This window comes from Poromitra crassiceps (genome assembly GCF_964638095.1).
Source record: "Poromitra crassiceps genome assembly, chromosome: 5".
In the NCBI taxonomy this organism is placed as follows: domain Eukaryota; kingdom Metazoa; phylum Chordata; class Actinopteri; order Beryciformes; family Melamphaidae; genus Poromitra; species Poromitra crassiceps.
The window spans coordinates 62,883,874-62,907,377 of record NC_139642.1 but is presented as its reverse complement, the minus strand read 5'-3'; the positions used below and the strand labels follow the sequence as shown (position 1 = coordinate 62,907,377).

The 23,504-nt window shown below is 46.2% G+C and overlaps 1 protein-coding gene across 2 annotated transcripts in view; it reads left to right on the top strand.

Moving 5' to 3' along the window:
- Window positions 1-23,504, top strand: part of fat3a (FAT atypical cadherin 3a) — a gene marked incomplete at both ends in the record, with an annotated part of 251,969 nt that overhangs the window by 192,160 nt on the left and 36,305 nt on the right. For both annotated transcript variants that reach the window (XM_083637169.1, XM_083637168.1), the window contains 5 exons: window positions 11,318-11,461; window positions 12,563-12,760; window positions 18,118-18,567; window positions 19,844-20,195; window positions 21,618-21,752. In XM_083637169.1, the coding sequence (XP_083493295.1) occupies window positions 11,318-11,461; window positions 12,563-12,760; window positions 18,118-18,567; window positions 19,844-20,195; window positions 21,618-21,752 (1,279 nt within the window). The remainder of the gene's footprint in view (window positions 1-11,317; window positions 11,462-12,562; window positions 12,761-18,117; window positions 18,568-19,843; window positions 20,196-21,617; window positions 21,753-23,504) is intronic.

The window sequence follows — 23,504 nt, the reverse complement described above, 5'->3', positions numbered from 1 at the left end:
CAAGTTTGTTTATAGCCATAAATCACAAGCGTCTCAAGGACATTAGAGAGAATGTGTCTAGCTACAGTAGATCTAACTAAACACAATGTGTCTAGCTAGATCTAACTAAACACAAAGGACATTACAGAGAATGTGTCTAGTAGAGATATAACGGTATGAAAATTTCACATCATGATTATCGTGACTAAAATTATCACGGTTATCGTATTATCATGGTATTCATAAAGAATTGCTGAAAATGTTCCAAAAGTACTGAGAGACTCACTGAAATCATTTTACGTTTTATATTGAAAACTCAGACCCAAAAAGGATTGATACATTCACTGAAATCATTTCTCCAAGGCTGCACATTTGCTGGGAGAGAGATATGGGAGACGGTTGCCAACTTTGGTTGATGATGCACAGTATTTACCATGTTTTTCAAAGCACTGTAATCATGGTACCACGGTAATCACGGTAAAACGGTTTTAATGATAATGACATTTTGAAACGGTATGGTTATCGTAAGGAATTTTATCACGGTTATCATTAAAACCGGTTATCGTTACATCCCTAGTGTCTAGCTAGATCTAACTAAACACAATCAACGAACACAATTGAAGAAACTTATCAAATACAAGCCAAATGGTAATCACAAGGTTGGCAAAAAACAGATTTTAGCAATACAAACAATCTAGCTATTCTATAGCATGACCTCCCCACTCCTTTAGACAGCCACATACTAAAGGTATTTAGGTTTGTTTCATATGCGTTTTTTTATGTGTCATCTGAAAAAGAATAGTTTCACACAGACACCTTGCACACTGCAGTCCGATGCGTTTTATGAATAAGTTTGTCGTCCTGTTTGCAATGCGAGACAAATATCGGTCCTCTCCTGTATGTCTCCTGTATGCACGTTACAACATGACAGATATCTGTCCTCTCCTGTATGCACGTTACAACATGACATGTGACAGGCAGCAGGGCTGACTGCAGCAGCTGTGATGTGGACTGGAGAAGGCAGATCATGGCAGCAGCTCGGGGAACGGTACTGTAGCTGTATCTCACTGGACAGGAGGAATGGTACTGTAGCCGTATCTCACTGGACAGGAGGAATGGTACTGTAGCCGTATCTCACTGGACAGGAGGAATGGTACTGTAGCCGTATCTCACTGGACAGGAGGAACAGTACTGTAGCCGTATCTCACTGGACAGGAGGAATGGTACTGTAGCCATATCTCACTGGACAGGAGGAATGGTACTGTAGCCATATCTCACTGGACAGGAGGAATGGTACTGTAGCCATATCTCACTGGACAGGAGGAATGGTACTGTAGCCATATCTCACTGGACAGGAGGAATGGTACTGTAGCTGTATCTCACTGGACAGGAGGAATGGTACTGTAGCCATATCTCACTGGACAGGAGGAATGGTACTGTAGCTGTATCTCACTGGACAGGAGGAATGGTACTGTAGCCATATCTCACTGGACAGGAGGAATGGTACTGTAGCTGTATCTCACTGGACAGGAGGAATGGTACTGTAGCCATATCTCACTGGACAGGAGGAATGGTACTGTAGCTGTATCTCACTGGACAGGAGGAATGGTACTGTAGCCATATCTCACTGGACAGGAGGAATGGTACTGTAGCCATATCTCACTGGACAGGAGGAATGGTACTGTAGCCATATCTCACTGGACAGGAGGAATGGTACTGTAGCCATATCTCACTGGACAGGAGGAATGGTACTGTAGCCATATCTCACTGGACAGGAGGAATGGTACTGTAGCCGTATCTCACTGGACAGGAGGAATGGTACTGTAGCTGTATCTCACTGGACAGGAGGAATGGTACTGTAGCTGTATCTCACTGGACAGGAGGAATGGTACTGTAGCCATATCTCACTGGACAGGAGGAATGGTACTGTAGCTGTATCTCACTGGACAGGAGGAATGGTACTGTAGCCATATCTCACTGGACAGGAGGAACAATACTGTAGCCATATCTCACTGGACAGGAGGAATGGTACTGTAGCCATATCTCACTGGACAGGAGGAATGGTACTGTAGCCATATCTCACTGGACAGGAGGAATGGTACTGTAGCCATATCTCACTGGACAGGAGGAATGGTACTGTAGCCATATCTCACTGGACAGGAGGAATGGTACTGTAGCTATATCTCACTGGACAGGAGGAATGGTACTGTAGCCGTATCTCACTGGACAGGAGGAATGGTACTGTAGCCGTATCTCACTGGACAGGAGGAATGGTACTGTAGCTGTATCTCACTGGACAGGAGGAATGGTACTGTAGCCGTATCTCACTGGACAGGAGGAATGGTACTGTAGCTGTATCTCACTGGACAGGAGGAATGGTACTGTAGCCGTATCTCACTGGACAGGAGGAATGGTACTGTAGCTGTATCTCACTGGACAGGAGAAATGGTACTGTAGCCATATCTCACTGGACAGGAGGAATGGTACTGTAGCCATATCTCACTGGACAGGAGGAATGGTACTGTAGCCATATCTCACTGGACAGGAGGAATGGTACTGTAGCCGTATCTCACTGGACAGGAGGAATGGTACTGTAGCCGTATCTCACTGGACAGGAGGAATGGTACTGTAGCCATATCTCACTGGACAGGAGGAATGGTACTGTCGCCATATCTCACTGGACAGGAGGAATGGTACTGTAGCCATATCTCACTGGACAGGAGGAATGGTACTGTAGCCGTATCTCACTGGACAGGAGGAACGGTACTGTAGCCATATCTCACTGGACAGGAGGAATGGTACTGTAGCTGTATCTCACTGGACAGGAGGAATGGTACTGTAGCTGTATCTCACTGGACAGGAGAAATGGTACTGTAGCCATATCTCACTGGACAGGAGGAATGGTACTGTAGCCATATCTCACTGGACAGGAGGAACAGTACTGTAGCCATATCTCACTGGACAGGAGGAATGGTACTGTAGCTGTATCTCACTGGACAGGAGGAACAATACTGTAGCCATATATCACTGGACAGGAGGAATGGTACTGTAGCCATATCTCACTGGACAGGAGGAATGGTACTGTAGCTGTATCTCACTGGACAGGAGGAATGGTACTGTAGCTGTATCTCACTGGACAGGAGGAATGGTACTGTAGCCATATCTCACTGGACAGGAGGAACGGTACTGTAGCCATATCTCACTGGACAGGAGGAATGGTACTGTAGCCGTATCTCACTGGACAGGAGGAATGGTACTGTAGCCATATCTCACTAGACAGGAGGAATGGTACTGTAGCTGTATCTCACTGGACAGGAGGAATGGTACTGTAGCTGTATCTCACTGGACAGGAGGAATGGTACTGTAGCTATATCTCACTGGACAGGAGGAATGGTACTGTAGCCATATCTCACTGGACAGGAGGAATGGTACTGTAGCTGTATCTCACTGGACAGGAGGAATGGTACTGTAGCCATATCTCACTGGACAGGAGCTCCAGACCGGACTTACCTTCACCTTGTCAAGCCGGCTGTGGTGCCCCGGGGAGAGGGAGCGTAGAGGAGCCAGTGAGGTGGAGCGGAGCACCACGTCTCTCCGGCTGCCCCCTCCTCTGTCTCTCTCCCCCACACACACACACACATGGCTCAAACAGCTCACAAAAGGCTACTGCCACTACCCAGGCTAAGAGCACCATGGCTGGGCACAGACCACCTCCAGACACCCAGGGCACCTGGACTACTACTGATGCGGAAAAACGCAGAAAATCGAACCTGTTCCGAAAACCTTAATGACGGACAAAGGTTTCGCAGTCAAGTGTGTGTAAACGTGAGTGACACAATATGAGGTCGTATTTATTTTCAAACGTGCGACAATTTCGGACGAGAAATACGGACTTGGTGTGCAAAAGCCTCGTGTGGACGAGCCTCCTCAAGCTGATATTATGATCACTTCAATCCAGTGAAGTGAGCCACTGTCGCCTCGCTCTGAAAGCACTTGTCGTTTCCACAGGTCAAAGGTCACGCCCAGAGCCTCCTCATCAGACCCTTATCAGGGCCATTATGTTCAACACCCATCCAAGTGGGCGCAGAGAGGCGCGGCAACACGGGCGATTATACTCGATTAGCGTCTGTCACTACTGTCTAATGTGGAACTGAATTGATTTGCATGGAAATCGCTGCATTTTGATTTCCTATACTCCATCAGGCCAGCCTTCTATATTCCATCAGGCCAGCCTTCTATATTCCATCAGGCCAGCCGTGAAACCACAGCACATTCCAGCATCGTGGAGTAACGTATATGGGGAAGTGTCATGGTGGCGTTTCACCACAGTCATGAATATGAGGGTGAGTTTTGTTGAAGGGACGGTGGAGCGAGGACAGAGCTAGCCGCTGAGTCAGCTGTCAGACTGACTGAGGTGAACACATCTTCACAGTGAGACGTAGACTGACTGAGGTGAACACATCTTCACAGTGAGACATCAGACTGACTGAGGTGAACACATCTTCACAGTGAGACATCAGACTGACTGAGGTGAACACATCTTCACAGTGAGACATCAGACTGACTGAGGTAAACACATCTTCACAGTGAGACGTAGACTGACTGAGGTGAACACATCTTCACAGTGAGACATAGACTGACTGAGGTGAACACATCTTCACAGTGAGACATCAGACTGACTGAGGTGAACACATCTTCACAGTGAGACATCAGACTGACTGAGGTGAACACATCTTCACAGTGAGACATAGACTGACTGAGGTGAACACATCTTCACAGTGAGACATCAGACTGACTGAGGTGAACACATCTTCACAGTGAGACGTAGACTGACTGAGGTGAACACATCTTCACAGTGAGACGTAGACTGACTGAGGTGAACACATCTTCACAGTGAGACATCAGACTGACTGAGGTGAACACATCTTCACAGTGAGACATCAGACTGACTGAGGTGAACACATCTTCACAGTGAGACGTAGACTGACTGAGGTGAACACATCTTCACAGTGAGACGTAGACTGACTGAGGTGAACACATCTTCACAGTGAGACATCAGACTGACTGAGGTGAACACATCTTCACAGTGAGACGTAGACTGACTGAGGTGAACACATCTTCACAGTGAGACGTAGACTGACTGAGGTGAACACATCTTCACAGTGAGACATCAGACTGACTGAGGTGAACACATCTTCACAGTGAGACGTAGACTGACTGAGGTGAACACATCTTCACAGTGAGACATCAGACTGACTGAGGTGAACACATCTTCACAGTGAGATGTAGACTGACTGAGGTGAACACATCTTCACAGTGAGACATCAGACTGACTGAGGTGAACACATCTTCACAGTGAGACGTAGACTGACTGAGGTGAACACATCTTCACAGTGAGACGTAGACTGACTGAGGTGAACACATCTTCACAGTGAGACATCAGACTGACTGAGGTGAACACATCTTCACAGTGAGACATAGACTGACTGAGGTGAACACATCTTCACAGTGAGACGTAGACTGACTGAGGGGAACACATCTTCACAGTGAGACGTAGACTGACTGAGGTGAACACATCTTCACAGTGAGACGTAGATTGACTGAGGTGAACACATCTTCACAGTGAGACGTCAGACTGACTGAGGTGAACACATCTTCACAGTGAGACGTAGACTGACTGAGGTGAACACATCTTCACAGTGAGACGTAGACTGACTGAGGTGAACACATCTTCACAGTGAGACGTAGACTGACTGAGGTGAACACATCTTCACAGTGAGACGTAGACTGACTGAGGTGAACACATCTTCACAGTGAGACGTCAGACTGACTGAGGTGAACACATCTTCACAGTGAGATGTAGACTGACTGAGGTGAACACATCTTCACAGTGAGACGTAGACTGACTGAGGTGAACACATCTTCACAGTGAGACATCAGACTGACTGAGGTGAACACATCTTCACAGTGAGACGTAGACTGACTGAGGTGAACACATCTTCACAGTGAGACGTAGACTGACTGAGGTGAACACATCTTCACAGTGAGACGTAGACTGACTGAGGTGAACACATCTTCACAGTGAGACGTAGACTGACTGAGGTGAACACATCTTCACAGTGAGTCAGCTGTCAGACTGACTGAGGTGAACACATCTTCACAGTGAGACGTAGACTGACTGAGGTGAACACATCTTCACAGTGAGACGTAGACTGACTGAGGTGAACACATCTTCACAGTGAGACATCAGACTGACTGAGGTGAACACATCTTCACAGTGAGACATAGACTGACTGAGGTGAACACATCTTCACAGTGAGACGTAGACTGACTGAGGGGAACACATCTTCACAGTGAGACATAGACTGACTGAGGTGAACACATCTTCACAGTGAGACGTAGACTGACTGAGGTGAACACATCTTCACAGTGAGACGTCAGACTGACTGAGGTGAACACATCTTCACAGTGAGACGTAGACTGACTGAGGTGAACACATCTTCACAGTGAGACGTAGACTGACTGAGGTGAACACATCTTCACAGTGAGACGTAGACTGACTGAGGTGAACACATCTTCACAGTGAGACGTAGACTGACTGAGGTGAACACATCTTCACAGTGAGACGTCAGACTGACTGAGGTGAACACATCTTCACAGTGAGATGTAGACTGACTGAGGTGAACACATCTTCACAGTGAGACGTAGACTGACTGAGGTGAACACATCTTCACAGTGAGACATCAGACTGACTGAGGTGAACACATCTTCACAGTGAGACGTAGACTGACTGAGGTGAACACATCTTCACAGTGAGACGTAGACTGACTGAGGTGAACACATCTTCACAGTGAGACATCAGACTGACTGAGGTGAACACATCTTCACAGTGAGACATCAGACTGACTGAGGTGAACACATCTTCACAGTGAGACGTCAGACTGACTGAGGTGAACACATCTTCACAGTGAGACATCAGACTGACTGAGGTGAACACATCTTCACAGTGAGACGTAGACTGACTGAGGTGAACACATCTTCACAGTGAGACGTAGACTGACTGAGGTGAACACATCTTCACAGTGAGACGTAGACTGACTGAGGTGAACACATCTTCACAGTGAGACGTAGACTGACTGAGGTGAACACATCTTCACAGTGAGTCAGCTGTCAAACTGACTGAGGTGAACACATCTTCACAGTGAGACATCAGACTGACTGAGGTGAACACATCTTCACAGTGAGACGTCAGACTGACTGAGGGGAACACATCTTCACAGTGAGACATCAGACTGACTGAGGTGAACACATCTTCACAGTGAGACGTAGACTGACTGAGGTGAACACATCTTCACAGTGAGACGTCAGACTGACTGAGGGGAACACATCTTCACAGTGAGACATCAGACTGACTGAGGTGAACACATCTTCACAGTGAGACATCAGACTGACTGAGGTGAACACATCTTCCCAGTGAGACGTAGACTGACTGAGGTGAACACATCTTCACAGTGAGACATCAGACTGACTGAGGTGAACACATCTTCACAGTGAGACATAGACTGACTGAGGTGAACACATCTTCACAGTGAGACATCAGACTGACTGAGGTGAACACATCTTCACAGTGAGACGTAGACTGACTGAGGTGAACACATCTTCACAGTGAGACGTAGACTGACTGAGGTGAACACATCTTCACAGTGAGACGTTTAACGTACACTTTGATGCGTCGCTTCAGTTGGATGAGTGGGAGAACAGCATCGTAGGCTTTAAGCAGCCACAGGAGGAGCTGCTGTTGTGACACATCCAGGCTCAGAAGACACTGGTGAGGTACAGTAGGCTATATACTGTATGAACTGATGACATGGTGAGGTACAGTAGGCTATATACTGTATGAACTGATGACATGGTGAGGTACAGTAGGCTATATACTGTATGAACTGATGACATGGTGAGGTACAGTAGGCTATATACTGTATGAACTGATGACACGTTTCATGTTGAGTTTGTAACAGGCTTGGTGGTGTTGTGTAGCTTCTATTAGCCTCCTGGATAGCCAGCTAACATGACACACTTGTCGACCATATTGTATGCCTGGTCTCTACGGTGCTAATCTCTCACACACCTGTAGACAGATAGGCTATAGTTTTACACACACACCAAGTTGTTACTGAAGAGACGACTGTTCTTGCGTCTTGCATGGAGGAAGACTTGAGAAGAAGAGTAACGTAAAGCAAGCTGTTGCCGTAAAGCCAATACAAAACAAGGAGCGCCACATAGTGGACCAATATGTTACTGCAACCAAACAATGTTCCCAAAACAGAGGATCTAGGCATTTGTGACTGTTACAAGTTGTTGTGGTTTTCTGTTGTATGTCTTGTCTTGTTTTCTATCTTTTCAAGCGGTGAAAAGTGTTATCCGTTTGTAGCATGATGTCATTATTTGTAGCACGAGAGGATAGACCAATCAGGAGTAGGCTAGTAGACATATGAGATGGGGGGGGGGGGGGGGGGGGGGGAGGGGCTGACCTGACCTGCTCAACATAGGCAAAGAACTTTTATGGAATGAAATGACAGCTCCATATTGCCCCATTGCAACATCAGCGCCCAGCAGCCTCCGCCATTTTTTTATTTTTGGAAGCGTGACAGCGCCAAAAGAACCTCGCACAGGCTCGCAGTGGTCAGCTGCGGTAGCGCGGGCCCCTATAATCAGCCTCTCTAAACAGTAACTCAACGGGAGAACACTCTAAACTTTGGGGATTCACATCTTTTCCGGGCGTACTGCAAATCTTGATTGAAGTGGTGTAGTGCAGGGATGTAAAACAACAACCATATTGTGGAAACTAAGCAAAATTTTTCGTTTTCTTTGTTTAGTTTTTTCAAGATAAATAGCTAATGAAAAGGACCCGAGGTTCAACTCCCGTTGAGTTACTGTTTAGAGAGGCTGATTATAGGGGCCAGCGCTACCGCAGCTGACCACTGCGAGGCGCATTCTGTTTCCAAAAATGGCCAGAGTGTCGTCTCTTTCCTTCCACGCTCTTTGACATAGGGGCTAACCCTGCACGGCTTACTTAGCACCTGCGTGTGATTTTGATATGCTATGGCATGGACCCTCTTGTGAGTCCAATTCAATGCAATTGCCTTGTTTTGGCAATCTGGCTCAAAGAAATCACAGTTCAGTCACGCTTCTCACCATGAGACTTTGTGCCGTCATGTTCATGTCAACACGTCGTCAACAGCAACACGTCTGCAACACGCCTGCAACACGTCTGCAACACACCTTGCTAAAGATGCCATGTCTGTCACTGATGTGGTGAAATCCACACATGGTGCTCAACTAGGCTACTTCCAACGTGTTAATGGCTTCCAGGCAGCCCGTACACCTGCACCTCATTAGAATGCACAGTAATGAGCGGTGGATTGTTAATGTTGCATAGCTCAGCTCTCCAGAGAACTGCTTAGCAGCTTTGCTACGCTACATTGATGCGTCAATGGACCTTCATATTCACGTGGTGGCGGCCATTTTGAACACTTGCTGTAGGGAAGTCCGCCTGCAGGATTGGCATACATACAGTATAAAAGTAGAATTAGTTCAACACATAAGTGATCACAAAATACAGACGAGCCTAATTACCAATTTAGCCAGCAGCCTCGAGAACAACCACGACGACGTTAGTTAGCTTAGGTAGTAAGCTACTAGCTAGCTACCTACGCTCGACTCTAGCTAGAGGACAAAATATGTTCAAATGTAAACATATCCCTCAGTTCTCTCTCTCTCTCTCTCTGTAGTTATGTATTGTAAAAATAAATGGGAATTCATTTTTTTACATTGTGGGAGACTGAAGCCGGAGTCTCCGGGAGGGCACAGTTTCCTCAATGTGAGTATTCAAAATGGCCGCCATGTAAGGTCAATAATCACTCTAACTTGACCTTACTGTGTGAGTTTGGACACGTCCCTCTACAGTATGTGTCTGTCCTTGAATACGTTACTGTGTGAGTTTAGACACCCCTCTACAGTATGTGTCTGTCCTTGAATATGTTACTGTGTGAGTTTGGACAGCCCTCTACAGTATGTGTATGTCCTTGAATACGTTACTGTGTGAGTTTGGACAGCCCTCTACAGTATGTGTCTGTCCTTGAATACGTTACTGTGTGAGTTTGGACAGCCCTCTACAGTATGTGTCTGTCCTTGAATACGTTACTGTGTGAGTTTGGACAGCCCTCTACAGTATGTGTCTGTCCTTGAATACGTTACTGTGTGAGTTTGGACAGCCCTCTACAGTATGTGTCTGTCCTTGAATACGTTACTGTGTGAGTTTAGACGCCCCTCTACAGTATGTGTCTGTCCTTGAATACGTTACTGTGTGAGTTTAGACACCCCTCTACAGTATGTGTCTGTCCTTGAATATGTTACTGTGTGAGTTTGGACAGCCCTCTACAGTATGTGTCTGTCCTTGAATACGTTACTGTGTGAGTTTGGACACCCCTCTACAGTATGTGTCTGTCCTTGAATACGTTACTGTGTGAGTTTGGACACCCCTCTACAGTATGTGTCTGTCCTTGAATACGTTACTGTGTGAGTTTGGACACCCCTCTACAGTATGTGTCTGTCCTTGAATACGTTACTGTGTAAGTTTAGACGCCCCCTCTATAGCCACTTTCAGACATGAACTCCAGGTCAGCTCAGGGTTGCTTCCTGAGCTGACCTGGGCGATAAAATGAACTGTACCAATTCAGACATGAGGCATTGACATTCAACAAACTAGCATAACATGCAGAGCCTGATCATTTGCTAAAAATACATAATGGGTCATAACTGCTCGCTAACGTTTGTGCATATAATCGTTTGTGCATAACGCTACTTAATTAAACAACCCCACAACTCACGCCCTGTGTGCTGCCAGCGAATTTAAGAGCTAGCGAATATAAGGAGTTCCGGTGAGGTTTTTATAAAAGAACAATTCTGCACAATTACACAGACAGAGGCGATTGAAAATGTATTATTTTCCACATTAAACAGCCTGTTGGCTGACACACGGAGCAGGTTCCAGCTTCATTTGGAAAAACTGAAACTGTGTTTGCTCACTCGCTCATTCACATCAACTATTTATATAATAATAATCTGTCACGCTGCCTGTCTCTCTCTGGCTCCCCCGCCTCCTCCCACTCGCTTAGCTCAGCTACGTCACAGCACTCTGGAGGGGAGGGGGGCCGACTCGCCCCTGATACTAGCTTACGATGTGGTTCATACATACACCGCCACCCGGGCCCCTTCAGGGTAACTGCAGAGTTCCAATGCACGTCTGAACGGGGCTTATGTGTGTGTGTCCTTGCAGGTTTCAGGCTACTCACTAGCTATCAGAGCTCTGGATAGCGGCATGCCAGCCATGTCCTCCACTGTGATGGTCAACATAGACGTCTCCGACATCAACGACAACCCGCCCACCTTCTCCCCGGCCAACCTCACCACTGTCATACAGGTAAAGCTGACTGATCGCTCTGTGAGCCAGTGGATATTCACACAAGCACACATGAGAATGTGATTAGTGTGATTAGTTCAATAGTGTGAATGTTTATAGCAGTAGCCATACTGTAGCACACAACGACGATTGATACAGCTGTTGCTCATTAGTGGTGTATAAAGTACTCGAAAATCATACTTGAGTAAAAGTAAAGATATCTTCCCAGTAAAAGTAAAAGTCACTCATTAGAATATTACTTGAGTGAAAGTCTTAAAGTAGCTCATCTTTTCTGTACTTAAGTATCAAAAGTAATTGTCTGATATTAAATGTACTTAAGTATTGAAAGTAAAAGTACAAGTAAATGCTGTTAAAAAAAGCAAGCAAAATACATGCCATGGAAGTCTATTTCTTCTTGTTGACTTTTATAGTGGTTGGCAAACAAGTTATGTTGATTACAGCCACCCACTGGAATAGCGTGTGGATTGTGATTAACGTAACTTGCAAACTAGGAGCACTGATTTTCCAAACCTGCTTGCTTGCAGGCTACGCAATTTCTTCAGATTTTACTTTGTAACTAAGATGCTTGCGGGAAATGTAGTTGAGTAAAAGTATCCATTTTATTTTGGAAATGTAGTGGAGTAAAAGTGAAAGTTGACAGAAATATAAATACTCAAGTAAAGTACAGATACTCAGTAAGTACTGTATACTTAAGTATTAATACTTTGTTACACCACTGCTCATTACCAAAAACTCAACAATTGATGTTACTTAATTGGCCGGGTGCTGAGATTTCTGACTTTCAAAACCTTATATTTCTAATATATCTTGTCTTATTGATCAAATCAGCACTTTGCCTGTGCTTATTGTGAATGCATCTATTATTAAGTGTCAACGTATCTTAATGCAGCGGCTGAGACAGTGGAGAGAGTTTCTCATTAATTTGCCAGATGTTTCACACACACACACACACACACACACACACACACACACACACACACACACACACACACACACACCTAGGCAGGTGACTGCATGCGCTAAACAAAAGACACACATTTCCAACACATTTTGAGCCAAGAAAAGACAAACAGTGACCAATGTGTTCCCTCCCCCCCCCAGGAGAATAAGCCAATCGGCACCAGCATCCTGCAGCTGTCCGTCATCGACCAGGACTCCTCCCATAACGGCCCGCCCTTTGACTTCCGCATCCTGTCAGGAAACGAAGGCGGAGAGTTTGGGCTGGAGAGAGACGGGACGCTGGTGGCCAATCAGGTGTTTCGGAGAGACCTGGCAACCGAATACGTTATTCAGATCCAGGTAGAGTCAACCTCCTTCTAACATCTAGTCAGCCAATCAGGGTGCTTACTGTAGCTGAGCAGGAAATGAACCTTAACTTTGAAGAGCTTTTTATCGTTGCATCTGTTCCTGCAATACAGCACGTGGTGACATCACCTGGCACAAATCAAAAGAGAGATTTTGACTTTGACAGACTAATAACACAACGCATTAGAGAAGAGGATTCAACAGACTAATAACACAACTCAGGAGAGAGGAGGATTCAACAGACTAATAATGCAGGAGAGAAGAGGATTCAACAGACTAATAACACAATGCAGGAGAGAAGAGGATTCAACAGACTAATAACACAACACAGGAGAGAGGAGGATTCAACAGACTAATAACACAAAACAGGAGAGAGGAGGATTCAACAGACTAATAATGCAGGAGAGAGGAGGATTCAACAGACTAATAATGCAGGAGAGAGGAGGATTCAACAGACTACCGTAAATTCCGGACTATAAGGCGCACCGGTATATAAGCCGCAGCACCAAAATTGACTGTTTTTTTACATATATAAGCCGCACCGGACTATAAGCCGCGGGTGTTTTGATGTTTAATTACCATATGTAAGCGTTCGTGCACAGAGAGGAATGTCGGGAAAGAGATGGCTGTTTGGGGAAGCTCCCATTTATTAACATTTCAACAAAACAAAACAAAAGTCAGGTCACTAATCCCCAGACAAAATCACACAACAATAGGCTATATGTGCAGCAAACGGCTGTAACCAGAGAAGTCAAGTCACTAATCCTCGTCTTCCTCTTCTTCCTGCGTACTGAAACCACCAAAGTCCTCATCTTCAGTGTCGGAAACGAACATGTTCAGGGTGGCTTCGTCAACCACTCTCCTCTCTCCTTCATTGTCACTCAAAACCAACGAACTCCTCTTCGTCACTGTCGGCATCGAACAGCCTCTGAAGCCTCTGACGGCCCTCAGCGCCAGCTGTGGCGGCGTCATCCTCTTCATCCCGCAGCAGTCCAGCGTTTTGGAACCCGTTGGTGATTGTGGATGTTTTCACACTCCTATAATATTCCGTGATCTTCCTTTGTGTGAATTCGCCGAAGTTTGTGATTTTCTCCTGGTAGTCGGGAGGGAGTTGTTCAGTAGTTCTCGCCCGGACGGACAGTCCCTTTCGTCTCATGAATCGGAAGCACCAAGATGGGCCACCTATGAAATGTTCAATTTTCATTTCGGTGGCGACTGTTTTGGCCTTCAGTCGGATCTGCACCGTGGAAACGCCTCGGCCGTCTGCTCTCTGGGTCAACACCCAATCTTCAAGGGAATCTTCAAGTTCGGGCCATCTGCTTTTATGACCTCTGAAGGACTTTTTGGTCTTCTTGCACTGAGACAGTTCCTCCTGCTGAACCTTCCAACGCCTCACCATTGACTCGTCGATGCCCAGGTTACGCGCTGCTGCTCTGTTTCCCTCTTTTAATGCGAGATTGACTGCTTTCAACTTGAAAGCTGCGTCGTGTGAATTTCTGCGTACCTTCCCCATGGTAAGTGAGAGAGTGTTGCTTCTACTGCTCGTCTTGTTGTGAATATTCCTTGATCTTCCTTTGTGTGAATTCGCCGAAGTTTGTGATTTTCTCCTGGTAGTCGGGGGAGGGAGTTGTTGGCCGAGTGGCCGTTTGCTTACCGTAATTACCATATGTAAGGGGTCACGCACAGAGGGGATTGTCGGGAAAGAGATGGCTGTTTGAGGAAGCTCCCATTTACCGTATTACCGTAACATTTCAACAAAACAACATAACACAACACCACCTTTGTTTATTTTTTGTCCGCGGTGTGGTGAAAAGAGGGCAAGAGAGGAAATTAAAACAGAAGTGGATTTATAGTTAGAAAGAGTGCTAAAAAAGAGAGATTTTATTTGTATTTTTTTTTTTTTTCTGAAAAAATCCATAGATAAGCCGCACCGTTATATAAGCCTCAGGGCCAAAAAACGGGAAAAAAGCCGCGGCTTATAGTCCGGAATTTACGGTAATAATGCAGGAGAGAGGAGGATTCAACAGACTAATAACACAACACAGGAGAGAGGAGGATTCAACAGACTAATAACACAACACAGGAGAGAGGAGGATTCAACAGACTAATAACACAACACAGGAGAGAGGAGGATTCAACAGACTAATAATGCAGGAGAGAGGAGGATTCAACAGACTAATAATGCAGGAGAGAGGAGGATTAAACAGACTAATAACACAACACAGGAGAGAAGATGATTCAACAGAAGACTGAAGAGAAACAAGCTGTGAAAAAATCTGTTGAATCTTTTTGAAATGACTGAAACATTATTTTCTTAACATAAGTTTAGAGAAAGGCTGCACACTCAGTCTATCCATCATTAGAAGACACAATTGAAAAGTTTTGTGTGAAATATTTAAGGCTTTTGCACACAAAGTCCATATTTTTCATCCAAAATTGATCGCACGTTTTAAAATTAAAATATGACCTCATGTTGTGTCGCTCACGTTTACACACAGACTCTGAAACTTTGGACGGTCATTAAAGTTTTCCAATCAGGTTGGATTTCTGTGTCTTTTGCATCAGTCGAAAGCCTTTTGCGAGCTGTTTGACACAGAGGGGTGTTTTACAGAGATGACTGACTTATAAAAGAAAACATAAAAAAAAAAAAAAAACCACACAGAACAGACTCTGTGTGCAAAGACCTTGAAACACTTAAAGAATGCGAAAAAGAAAATGTCTCTCTCTCTACTGTCTCGATCAAAAAGGGAAGGAATTGTGAGCAGCAGCTAGTTAAGGCATGTTGAAATGTTTGCACGTCCTCCTCCACCATGCCAGATGAAAAGCTATCTCAGCTTCTTCACGGAGCCTTTGAGGCTCTGAGCTCCAGACTGGCTGCTGTGCGGCCTCCTTTCTCTCTTTTGATGCTGCTTTGAACTTGGCTTTGGAGCCAGCAGAGTGAGCTAGTTAACAGCCACAACGTCCTTATTCACACTATGTGCTACTTTACTTCTGTGCTGCTATCAAATCATTCAGTTATACAACACTGTGCTTCTCAAAGGGGGGTCCGGTAACCCTCTTGAAGGGGTTCCAGGGGGTCCACAGGAAAAGGGGGAATCATTTACTTTCACTATAATTCCACCCATAAATAACACAATCACAGAATGTAGGACTATTTTGGTCATGAGTTTCATACACTTTCTGTAATAAAACATCTAAAAGCAAAGATCTGATCAGATTGGGGCCCGCTGGCAAGGCCGTCATTGGGGAGGATGTGATGCATTTTTTATATTTAATCAGTTATCAGTTTAACACATTCACTGCCAGCCTTTTTTTTTTTTACTGTAGGTAGGTTCTGCCAGAGGGTTTTTTTGAGGATTCTGGCTCATCTTTCAAGACCCGAGGATTCTTTTCTGCTAAGATTTTGTGAACACACAATATCTCAAAAGAACTAATAGAATGTGTGCTTTCTCTGTCTAAAAGAGTTAGTTTGTAGAGTTAGTAGTTATGTAAGCATTAGCAGTTGAATACAGCATGGTTTCAGCGTCTGGAAATTTATTCTGAGATAAATGGCTTTTTGTGAAATTCAATAGAACAGTCACTTTAACCATTCATTTTTGGCATCAGTAAGACGTCAGACATCTAAACAATAGTTTTGAACAGTAATTTCCTCCATAACAGCAGGAAACCCCCCTCTGCTTCCAACTCCTCCCTCCGTGGGCGTTCTCCTCCGCAGCGTTTGTCACAAGCGAGTGTTCTGCTGCTGCTGCTGCTGCTGCGAGTTTGAGCAGCCTCCCTCCCTGGCAGCGAGTGTGGATAGGGCTCACTTGTTTCTTGGGTTTGAGAGCTTTGATGAAGCTTTGTGCGATTCTAGGCTTTATGCTGCGTGTTTCAAAGTGTTTTCCACCCAGTCTATTTTTGGAATCCCCCACCGCCAGCTCCCAGCGCGATAATGCGGGAAAGTGAAAGCGTTTTCGCCAATCCATTTTACTGTAGAGAATGGTTTCCTCGCGCGTTACCCTACAGTTTTGGATCTGCTTTTCCTAGTGTGGAGAGCACTGTCGCCACTTAGTGGGTCCGTGGAATGGGTTGTACACGTTCGCTGACTCCAATATTTTTATAGGAGACGTGGGGAGCGTTGATCCACGTCCCACCGTCAAAAAAAAAAAAAAATGTTTTAAGCCGAGATAACTCGTCTTTGGCAGTGAACCGTCGGATTCTGTAAGCCGAGATAACTCGTCAATGGCAGTGAACGTGTTAATATGTTACAGCATAACTTATTTGGTGTCATAGTTTACCTACCTGCAAGTTATTCCTACTAACCAAACGAATGACACTAATTGTAGATCACAACATGTATCTGGTTTCTCATGTTTAGATGATGTTTGGGTGGGTAGGCTAACGCTAACGCTATAGCTTTAAGTTTAGATCAAGACTGGATTGACCTGTATGGGAAAATAATAGGAGCGCGTCGCGTCTTCTCTTCCAACGTGTCTACAGTGGAGAATCCTGTGTGACGTTCGTCGTTCTGGTGACATCATTGACCATATAAGGAGTAAGAGCAGGACACATGGCTATTTGTTTGCTTTGGGTCCTTCGGGGGTACGGTAGTTGCTTTCTAACTAGGCTATATAGACGGCTAACATGTGCCTGACGAAAAATAAAGCTTAAAATACGTTCATAGACTAGATCACGTCATTAATATTAATGTTCCTCATTAATGATACATCATTTCACCCAACCCATCCGCTATGAATCAGAATGTTTATTGTTATGATCTGCCCCGCCCGCGGTTATAACTGCAGCCCGCGCCTCTCTAGCGTCCACAGACTAGACTATGAAAGATGAACAGATGAACTCATGGTTCATCTGTGCTTTTAGCACGCTGCAGTAACATATAAGCAAGAGGCAGTGAGAAACATGCTCCACTACAGTCAACAGTGTGGAAATACTTACAGCAGATAAAACCGTCAGCTGCAATATGTATAAGGCTGCCCGTAAGTACCACATAGGGCTGCCATGATTATCGCATTACCGCGGTTATACAAAAAGACACGCCGGGTCAAGCTGATTATCGCATAATCGCTTTTCTTGCCATCTTTCTTTTTTTGAATTGGTTCATTTCCATTGGGTGAAGAAAAGATGAAACCTCTCCCGCAACTAGTCGACTAATGCTTTGGGGTAGTCGATGATGACTAAAAAGTAGTAGTCGTGAAGGCACTACTAAATTTATATATCCTAACAACCTACCCTCTCCTCTTCTCTCTCTTCTCTCTCCTCCCTTTCCTCTCTTCTCTCTCCTTTCTCCTCTCTTTCCTCGGCTCTCTCCTCTCTCCTCTCTGCTCTCTGCTCTCTCCTCTCCTCCCTCCCAGGTGAAGGACTCTGGTAAGCCTCGTCTGTCCTCCTCCTCCATGCTGACAGTTCGGGTGATAGAGGAGAGCCTTCACCGGCCGGTGGCGTTGCCTCTGGAGGTGCACATCGTCACCATGGAGGACGAGTTTCCCGGCGGCGTGATTGGCCAGCTCCACGCCACCGACGCCGACCCCTACGACGCGCTGACGTTTGGCCACGCCCCCCCGGCCCAGCGTAGCCTCTTCAAGATCAGCCCGCGCGACGGCAAGATCATCGCGCTGGGCGGGCTGGACGCCGGCCGCTACTCGCTGAACGCCAGCGTGAGCGACGGCCGCTTCGCCGTGCCCGTGCCCGTGAGCGTGCACGTGGAGCAGGCGTCGCCCGAGATGCTGCGCGAGGCGGTGACGGTGCGCTTTGAGAGCGTGGCACCGCACGACTTTGTGGCGTCGCACCTGAAGAGCGTGCTGAAGGTGCCTCACTCTTTATCTGTTTTCACACACAGAAAGATCCAAACACATGAAGTCAATAGACGTGAGTGAGAAGAGAAATGTGGTAGTGATACTCAACTTGCGGCCCGTTAATTCACAATAAAAACTAACATGAAATAAAGTTTGACTGAGCTCCAGCTAAATTGTCAAATACCGCCGTCTGCTCGCTACCGAGGCACTTATGTATGTACTTAACCTAACTAACTTAACCTAACTAACTATCCGGTGTGCACAACGTTGTCAGACTAAACTCCGGCTGACACCACAAAAACCTACAATCCGCTACAGAAAAATGTATATTGTTTGTTTATTAACTGGCCCTCATTTCATGAAAGTGACCCCCGGCAAAGCAAGTTGAGTATCCCTGCTGTAGGGGCTTATATGAAAACCACACCCAGGGCGTCCAGGTCGTGTAGATTCCCTGCCTATACCAACATGAGGGGCGCAGGTTTGAGCACCCGTGTTGTCTCCAACTTGGTCAGGCGTTCAAATGTTCTATGGTCTCTTGTGATGAATCTCACACCTAAATTGCCTGGGTTTGTCCAAGTAAAACTCTTTTCATAAGGATTTTACGAAACATCAATGGAAAAATGTTCATTCCACCAGATAACTAACTCTGTGCTATCTGATGTCAAACTGACCAGCTGGGGGGTACGGTGGTGCAGTGGTAAGCACTGTCGCCTCACAGCTCCAAGGTCCTGGGTTCGATTCCCACCTGGGACGCTGTGAACGCTGAAGGAATGCGTGCCCGTCCGCATGGGGTGGGGTTGTCAAAAGGGCCTTTCTGTGTGGAGTTTGCATGTTCTCCCCGTGCCTCCCAGGGGTTTCCTTCATATAGGAACCCCTTCACCAAAACATGCAATATCCTGGTTACTAATGTGGTTCCTCCTCTGGTCGTTAAGGGCGCCTGTTCGGAGGGAGGGGAACTGGTTGGAATACCGTGAACCTCTCACGTGCTATGTCCTACCGGTGAAGCTTCCCCTGTCAGGTGAAAAGAAGCGGCTGGCTAACTGCCCATGTCTCGGAGTAAGCATGGAGCCAGTTTCGGCTCTCCCCAGATCGGCAGAGGGTGGAGCAGCAACCAGGATAAATAAATTAAATTAGCACTAATGGGGGATAAAAATGGGATAAAAAATCTACCTGATGTCAAACTGACCAGCTGATAACTAACTCTGTGCTACCTGATGTCAAACTGACCAACTGATAACTAACTCTGTGCTACCTGATGTCAAACTGACCAGCTGATGTTTTGCACCAGGTGCTGCAGCAGGCGGCCTCCTCGCAGCAGCTGGACGCTCTGCACGTGCTCAGTCTGCAGCCCGTGGGCGGCACGCAGCAGCTGGACCTGCTGGTTGCTGTGGAGACGGCGGGGGGCGGGCTCTACAAGGCGGCCTACCTGACGCAGAAGCTCAGCGCGTCGCGACGCAAGCTGGAGGAGGTGCTGCGCGTGTCGGCCATCTTGGATAAGAACTGCTCGGGCCTGGAGTGCGGCGGCGCGCAGTGCGAGCAGAGCATCGTCCTGGACTCCCACAACCTGGCCACCTACAGCACGCCACGCGTCAGCTTCGTCTCCCCGCGCTTCCACCGCACGTCCCGCTGCACCTGCACAGGTGAGCAGCACGGCCTCGTGACAGAGACCAATCAAAGGCCTTGAAAGTTTTTGAAAATAGTTATAAATAGACATGGGTCATTGAAAGGGCTGGAATTTATATTTTTTGTCCAAGAATAGAAATTGAAGTTATTTCGATTTTTTTTTTTTTTTACTTAACATTAGTGAATAGGTTTAAAACAGCACAGCTGAGAAGTGTTCATACATTCAAGCCTCTCTCTCTTTTAAATAGTGAACTTATGTAAAGCTGCTTCTTCTCATTAGACACATTGTCAGTGTTTTTAACTGTGAGGTGGTTCACCTTGATCAGTTCACTTCTCTTTATAGCCCCTGATCACAAGCATGTCTCAATGGCCTTTACATAGCATCATTGTATTAGATTACATTATGACACTATACAAACACAGCATGGCTTTAGACTGCGGGAGGAAACCCACGCAAACTCTACACAGAAAGGACCGGGGTGGAGATTTGAACCTATGACCCCACAATAGGGGTGTAAAAAATAATCGATTATAAGATGCATCGCGATGCGGACGTGCACGATTCTGCATCGATTCACAAATGTCAAAAATCGATTATAAAAAAAATTAATAATAATAATAATCGAATAAAATATAATGGAAGCATGCATTTGTTTATTTTAATTATGGATCATAATACAATGCAATTCCAAATGCACTTTTATTTTAAAAGTAGCCACACAGTGAGAAAAAAGAAAGTGAGAAAAAGTAAATAATTTATTGGGGGGAAAAAGTGATGCATCGATTTAAGATGCATCGAGATGCATCTGAAAGCTGATTCCTACAAGCATAGTCAAATATTCAGTTTTCATAAGCCATCTATAACACCTACATACTAACTACATAAACACCTCCAATGCTGTCATCAATCAACACATCTACAGTACACAATACATTGTTTAAATTATCTCTCTCTCTGCTGCTCTGTGTCTCTCTCTCATCTCTCTCTCTCTGTCTCTCTGTGTGTGTCTCTCTCTCTCTCTCTGTCTCTCTGTGTGTCTCTCTCTCATCTCTCTCTCTCTGTCTCTCTGTGTGTGTCTCTCTCTGTGTCTCTCTCTCTCTCTGTCTCTCTGTGTGTGTGTCTCTCTCTCATCTCTCTCTGTCTCTCTGTGTGTGTCTCTCTCTCATCTCTCTCTGTCTCTCTGTCTGTCTCTCTATCTGTCTCTCTGTGTGTCTCTCTCTCTGTCTCTCTGTGTGTCTCTCTCTCTGTCTCTCTGTCTCTCTCTGTGTGTCTCTCTCTCTCTGTCTCTCTCTCTATCTGTCTCTCTGTGTGTCTCTGTCTCTCTCTGTGTGTGTGTGTGTGTCTCTCTCTCTGTCTCTCTGTCTCTCTGTGTGTGTGTCTCTCTCTCTGTCTCTCTGTGTGTGTCTCTCTCATCTGTCTCTCATCTCTCTCTCTACAGATGCCAGTTGTGCTGTGCTGTCAGAGCAATGTGAAGAGCAGTCATGTCCGGCAGACATGCAGTGCGTCTCCACCGACGCCAACAGAGGGCGCTATGCGTGCCAGTGTCCACCAGGAAAGCTGGGAGAATGTGCAGGTTTGTGTATACTGTGTGTGTGTGTGTGTGTGTGTGTGTGTGTGTGTTTGTGTTTTCAAGAGAGTAGAGAAAGAGACATACTACGTACGATGTTTGTCATCCAAAATCTCTCATATCTGCAGATTGTCTGTAGGTATTTCTTTATCATCACTGACATCACTGATGATGTCACAATGGCTCGGTTGAGTGCATGAGTTGGCATGAGTTTTGTGTCACACACACTGATGATGTCACAATGTTTATGCGAGTGTGGAGGTGTACAATGCGCAAAATATAGCTGTAGCGCCCCACCCCCACCACCAGATTCAGTCTGCACGCAGGGTGCTGTTGAGGGACTTGGGGACTGGAGCACCGTACTCAGCGGAGCCTCCAGAGCCAGTCGGAGGAGATGTCTTCATTGTGGCTCTCCATGTGGTGCCGGCTAGACTGGAACTGTAGCCGGGCGTTGTCCACCATGACGTTCATTATCACAGGTCACCTCCCTGTTGTTGATGATGCTGAGCCTCAAACGCGTTCTTCAGCTACGCGTGCTGCTACAGGTCTTGATGCTCAGATCCGACTCTTTGCCAACACATTTTTGCTTTGTGAAGCAGAAAACTGAGCACTGTGAGGCATCATGAGCACTGTGAGGCATCATGAACACTGTGAGGCATCATGAACACTGTGAGGCATCATGAGCACTGTGAGGCATCATGAGCACTGTGAGGCATCATGAGCACTGTGAGGCATCATGAACACTGTGAGGCATCATGAACACTGTGAGGCATCATGAACACTGAGAGGCATCATGAGCACTGTGAGGCATCATGAGCACTCTGAGGCATCATGAGCACAGCACTGTGAGGCATCATGAGCACTGTGAGGCATCATGAGCACTGTGAGGCATCATGAGCACAGCACTGTGAGGCATCATGAGCACTGTGAGGCATCATGAGCACTGTGAGGCATCATGAGCACTGTGAGGCATCATGAACACTGTGAGGCATCATGAACACTGAGAGGCATCATGAGCACTGTGAGGCATCATGAGCACTGAGAGGCATCATGAACACTGAGAGGCATCATGAGCACTGTGAGGCATCATGAGCACTGTGAGGCATCATGAGCACTGAGAGGCATCATGAACACTGAGAGGCATCATGAGCACTGTGAGGCATCATGAGCACTGTGAGGCATCATGAGCACTGTGAGGCATCATGAGCACTGTGAGGCATCACTGTGAGGCATCATGAGCACTGTGAGGCATCATGAGCACTGTGAGGCATCATGAGCACTGTGAGGCATCATGAACACTGAGAGGCATCATGAGCACTGATACATCATGAGCACTGTGAGGCATCATGAGCACTGTGAGGCATCATGAGCACTGAGACATCATGAGCACTGTGAGGCATCATGAACACTGAGAGGCATCATGAACACTGAGAGGCATCATGAGCACTGTGAGGCATCATGAACACTGAGAGGCATCATGAACACTGAGAGGCATCATGAGCACTGCACTGTGAGGCATCATGAGCACTGTGAGGCACCATGAGCACTGTGAGGCATCAGGAACACTGTGAGGCATCATGAGCACTGTGAGGCATCATGAACACTGAGAGGCATCATGAGCACTGAGAGGCATCATGAGCACTGTGAGGCATCATGAGCACTGTGAGGCATCATGAACACTGAGAGGCATCATGAGCACTGTGAGGCATCATGAACACTGAGAGACATCATGAACACTGAGAGACATCATGAACACTG